We start from the raw sequence: 5,379 nt of genomic DNA, 5'->3' as shown, positions 1-5,379 counted from the left end.
CGTCTACAGAAGGGAAGAGACCCGACGCGTCCGCGACACCCCCCCCCCGGGGGGCTTTACCCGCAAAGTGAATACAGAGGTGGGGGGGGGGCAGCGGCACGCCTGGCCTGCCGGCCCCGGGGGTCCGTCCTCCCACACCGCCAGCCCGGGGTAGGAGGGAGGGGGCGCCGGGGCCGGGCGGGAGCGGGATCTGAGGAGGTCGGATACGTCCATGCGATTCGATATGCGTCATTATTATTCGTGGTGGAGGACAGAGCCCGGGAAACTGGGCTGGAAGAATTCGGATTTGGCAGAGGATGCGAGGCGAGGGTAGGAGGGCGGCCCGTGCGGAGGCCCCAGAAGGAACCCGCCCTCCTGCCCCCCTCCCCGATCCCCCCCCGCGCCTGACCCTCCGGGAGTCCGGTGGGGCCGGACGCCCGGCAGCGCGCCCGGGCTCTCCACCCCGGGGCCGGCGGACGTCGGGGCGGGCAGCCCTCCCTGGAAGGCGGGGGCGGGGGGTGGGGAAGACCTGAGTCTCTTCCGCGCGGTCGGAGGGCACCGAGGAGGGAGGAGGAGGGCGCTCCTAGCCTCGCCTCACCCCTGGGGTCTTCAGAGACTCAACTCGAGTTGAGGTTCGGTTCTGGGTCTGGCAGACCCTATTGCTGGGAGAAAGCCTGGGGCACCCTGGAGGAGGGGAGAGGGGTTCGGGGTGGGTCTCCCCTCGGGACCCTATTGCTTGAAGGGGCGGGCGAGGCCCCCCGGCGAGCGGAGCGGGGCGGGGCCGGCTGCCTCCCCCTATTGCTGAGCGGAGGGGCCCGCCCCCCGGCCCCGCGGCCCGGGCTCCGGCGGACGCCGCCCCGGGGGCCCGTATTGCTGAGAGCCGGCCTGGCCAGCGCGCGGGCCCCGCGGCCCTAGGCCTGCACGGGGCTGAGCGGCGGCGGCGCGGGGGCCGCGGGGCCGCCGGCGCCGCCCTTGAAGCAGGCCGACTCGTAGTGCTTGTTGAGATAGGACTTGAGCGCGAAGCTCTTCTTGCAGCGCTTGCACTGGAAGTGCTTGAAGGCCGAGTGCGTCTGCATGTGCGCGCGCAGGTTGGAGCGGTCGGCGAAGGCCTTGCCGCAGTGCGCGCAGCCGAAGGGCTTCTCGCCGGTGTGCGAGCGCATGTGGCCCTGCAGCAGCCAGGGCCGCGAGAAGGCCTTGCCGCACACGCCGCACTTGTGGCGCAGGTCGTGCGTGAGCAGGTGCATGGCCATGGCCGGCATGGACACGTACACCTTCCCGCACGTCGGGCAGCGCCGCGCCAGCTGGCTGTCCAGGCTGCGGTGCGTCTGCTTGTGGCGGCTCAGGTTCGACGACGTGGCGTACGTCTTCCCGCACTCGCCGCACGCGTGCCGGCCCCCCACCCCCGCGGCCCCCGCCCCCGGACGCGCCTCCGCGCCCGACCCCGCGCGCGCGCCGCCGCCGCCGCCGCCGCCGCCCCGGCCCCCGGGCCCCGAGCCCGCGCCGCGCGCGCCCGAGCCCCCCCCACCTCCGGCGTCGCCGTCGGGGGCGGCGGCCGCGGCCGCGGAGGGGGCGGCGGCCGCGCCGGCCTGCCCGGTCTTGCGGCGGGAGCGCCCGTCGGTGATGAAGAAGGCATCGGCCGCGTAGCCCTCGCTGACCGCCGCGTCGCCGTTGATGTAGCCGCCCGCGGCGGTGGCCAGCTCCGGGCGAGGGGTGGGCGGCGGCGCCGAGCCCGAAGCCGCGGGGCCCAGCTCTCCCCGCACCGCCGCCGCGTACATGGGCTCCGGGGACGGCCCTTTGAGCAAGGCCGCTTCGGCGTCGCCATCGTAGACCGACGCGGGACCCACGTAGTCGCTGAGGTATCCTGCAGGCCGGGCGGACAAGGGGCGGCGGGAGGGAGGGGGGACGGGGCGCGGGGGGGGGGAGACACGCACCGGATGGGGCGGGAGATGGGGGAGGCGACACGCACAGGACAGGACGGGGGGCAGGGGGGGCGCACGCACAGGACGGGGGACAGGGGGCGACACGCACAGGACGGGGGGCACACGCAGAGGATGGGGGGCGCACGCACAGGACGGGGGGGCACACGCAGAGGATGGGGGCGCACGCACAGGACAGGACGGGGGCGGGGGGCCGCACGCACAGGACGGGGGGCAGGGGTCGACACGCACAGGACGGGGGGGGCACACGCACAGGATGGGGGCACACGCACAGGACGGGGACACACGCACAGGACGGGGACACACGCACAGGACAGGGGGCGCACGCACAGGACAGGACGGGGGCAGGGCGACACGCACAGGACGGGGGCACACGCACAGGACGGGGGGCACACGCACAGGATGGGGGGCACACGCACAGGACGGGGGGCACACGCACAGGATGGGGGCACACGCACAGGACGGGGCAGGGGACAGGGTGACACGCACAGGACGGGGGCAGGAGGTGGATGAGGCGACACGCACGGAACCAGGAGGGGGACAGGGGGGCGACACGCACCGGATGGGGGGCAGGGGGGCACATGCACAGGATGGGGACGGAGGCAACACGCACCGGACGGGGGCACACGCACAGGACAGGGGGCACACGCACAGGACAGGGGACACACGCACAGGACAGGACGGGGGACACACGCACAGGACGGGGGCACACGCACAGGATGGGGGCAGAGGACGGGGGTCACATGCACAGGACGGAGGGGGGCAGGGGGACACATACACAGGCCGGAGGTACACGCACAGGACAGGATGGGGGCAGGGGACGGGGGGCACATGCACAGGACGGAGGGGGGCAGGGGGACACATACACAGGCCGGAGGTACACGCACAGGACCAGGGCAGGGCGGGGGGGGCGACACGCACAGGCAGGGGGCCAGTGACACGCACAGGACGGGGGCAGGGGACAGGGTGACACGCACAGGACGGGGGGCAGGAGGCAGCAGAGAGAGGCGAGCAGGGGTCGAAAGAGAGTCGAACCGGAGGACAAAGAATAGACCAGGGGGCCGCAGGGATGAGATGGCAGGGAGGGGAAGGGACCAGAGGAAAGGAGAAAAGAAGACGGGGGAAAAAAGAACGGAGAAGAATGGATGAACCGGGGCTGGGCTCCGCCCCCGCCGCCCGAGTGCCCGCCCTGGGGGGTGGGGAAGCGCATCTTCGGGTGCGGCTGCCCCCCTTCCTCGGAACCTCAAGGTCAGGGGGGAGGGGCGGCGCTTCCCTCTTCCTCCTCCCCTGCCCCTCCCCCTCGGGTTCTCCCCACTTCAGCAGTTTTCCCTGATTATGCAACACACTGCAGACCCGCCGCCGCGCACAAAGCCAGGACGGCTAGCCCGGAGACCCCAAGGGTCCCTCCTCTCTGGGGTCCCCCCGGATCTCCTCTGCGGCTCAGAATGCTCCCTGGGTCCTGACGCGGTCCCCCTCCGCTTCCCGGCGTCTCCTAACCAGCCGTAGAGACCTCTGCTACTTCCTCGGCAGGGCCGGCCCCCACCAGCACCTCCCTCTCTTCTCCGGCTTCTCCTCTCTCCGTCATTCACGGTGCCCGCTCCCTCTCCCCGCAGCCAAGCCCGCCAGCCACTCTTCTCCCAACGCTCCGCCATCCTGTGGCCTCGGCTCTTCCTCATCTAGGGAAAGGCCCTCGAGAGGCCTCTCAAGCCCCATCACCCGCCTCCAGGGAGCCTGGGGTCAGAGTCTGCTAGGACACCCCCAGGGCCCCAGTCGCAGGAACAGGCAGCCGGAGGGCAGCTTCACTCATACTGGCAACCGCGGGTATTCTCCAGGTACAGGAGGGATCGCACCACCTCCGGGGCACAAGTGCACACCCCTTACGGTGCCCTGGAGTTCCAGCAGCGTGCAAGCTGCACACCTCCCGCTCACACGGGGTCACCCGGGCGGCCACCCAGACACACTCAGTCACATGGTGCGCAGCGCCCTCAGAGTCACATGGTCCCGTGGAGTGGCACACAGGCAGGCCCACACTCACACAGGGTCACACACAAGCAAAGTCACATGGCCGCACGCAGTCACATGGGCCCACACAGGCTCACGCTCCTGCAGGTCACACTCGCTCTGCCACCCCGTGCCGCTGGCACTCCTGGCCGCCTTGCACGCTTGCTAAACAGTGGTCCTTGAACTTGGGCACCTTTACACAAAGAGCTGCCCATGCCTCCGGCACCTTGGTCTTTCTTCCTCTGCATCCTCCTCCCTGTCTCTCTGTGACTTCGGGGAAGACACTGCTGGTCCCTTGGCCCTGACAGGTGGGCCACCCTGCTGGACCCCATCTCTGCCTACTCCCGTGAGCGGCCAGCATCCTCCCAGCGGGTGTCCTGGAGGTGCAATGTAGGGAAAGAAGAGGGTAGTAGTGTGGGCCCAGGGTTCCGGGTGTGGGTCTGCATGTGCCAGTGGGGCTGGGTCTTGTCATGTCAGCAGGTGTCCCTACGGCTGGTTGTCTCAGCCCAAGCAGGGGTGTGGGTCTGTGTGGGTCTTCTTCTCCACCTCTCCTCCTCCATCCACACTCTCCCGGCCTTGGCGGGGGTAGGGCCTGCCTGTTTGCTGCCCCCTCCCCGCCTCCTCCACAGTCCTGGCTCCGGTCTCGACCTCCTGCCTGGATGCTTCTCTCCGGTCGCTTTCTCCCAGCCCTGCCTCTCCACCCCGACCGTCTGGCCCCAGGCCCGTTTCCCCCCCAGCCCCGGGCCCTGCCCTGGCCGCAGCCCGGCACGCACCTTTATCGTGCAGTCGCACTCCCAGATCGCTGCGGGCGCGCCCGTAGGAGCTGTCGAGATCTGCCGAAGAGAACGTGTCAAGTTTGACCTTCTTCACCAGGAAGGACCTGGGCATGGTTCCTGCGGGGCTCCGGCGCTGCGGGCCTGCGGAGCCGGGGCTCTGGGGGGCTGCGGCCGCGGCGGGGCCCCGTCACCATCCGACGAGCGGCGGCGGCGGCGCTGTCCGCACTCGGGCTGGGGGATGCCGCCTCTCCTCGCGGCCGGTCCTCCGCTGCCCCTCCGGATTCCCCTCGTCGCCTTCTCCCCTTCCTGCCGTCCGTCCGTCCTTCCTTCCTTTCTCCTCGCCGCTTCTCGGCCTTCTTCCCTTGCGGGCTGGCTTCCTTCCTTCCTTCCTTGCTTGCTTCCTTCCTTCCTTCCCTCTGCTGGTCCCGGCTTCCCAGCCCGCAGTGCCGCCCCTGGACAGGCGGGGGAGGAGGCTGGGGGGGCGGAGAGGGGGGGCGGCTCCGTCCCGGGCCCGGAGGCTGCGAATGGGTGCAGGGCGGGCCCGGCCCTGCGGCCCCCTGCCCCTGCCCCCCCGCCGCCGCGGCGGAGCCTCAGTCAGCGGCCCCCCATGCCCCCGGGGGCGGCGGCGCCGAGCCGGGAGGACGCGGTGGCGGCGGCGGCGGTTTCAGCACCACGGCCAGCGCCGG

At 71.4% G+C, this 5,379-nt stretch overlaps 1 protein-coding gene across 1 annotated transcript; it reads right to left on the bottom strand.

Moving 5' to 3' along the window:
• Positions 1–890: 890 nt before the first annotated feature.
• Scrt1 (scratch family transcriptional repressor 1) lies at positions 891–4,805 on the bottom strand. Its single transcript, XM_048359120.1, has 2 exons — positions 4,691–4,805; positions 891–1,840 (listed from the first exon to the last, which is right to left on the bottom strand). Exons 1-2 carry the CDS (start codon positions 4,803–4,805, stop codon positions 891–893), a joined length of 1,065 nt encoding a protein of 354 aa, XP_048215077.1.
• Between the last annotated feature and the right edge of the window lie 574 nt (positions 4,806–5,379).

This window comes from Perognathus longimembris, chromosome 12 (assembly GCF_023159225.1).
Source record: "Perognathus longimembris pacificus isolate PPM17 chromosome 12, ASM2315922v1, whole genome shotgun sequence".
In the NCBI taxonomy this organism is placed as follows: domain Eukaryota; kingdom Metazoa; phylum Chordata; class Mammalia; order Rodentia; family Heteromyidae; genus Perognathus; species Perognathus longimembris.
This window is presented reverse-complemented; position numbering and strand designations above follow the sequence as displayed.

Coding starts and splice junctions, on each gene's coding strand:
- Scrt1 (XM_048359120.1), bottom strand. CDS start 4,805: ATGCCCAGGTCCTTCCTGGTGAAGAAGGTCAAACTTGACACGTTCTCT. Junction 1,841..4,690: donor AGTGCGACTGCACGATAAAG/GTGCGTGCCGGG, acceptor CCCGGCCTGCAG/GATACCTCAGCGACTACGTG.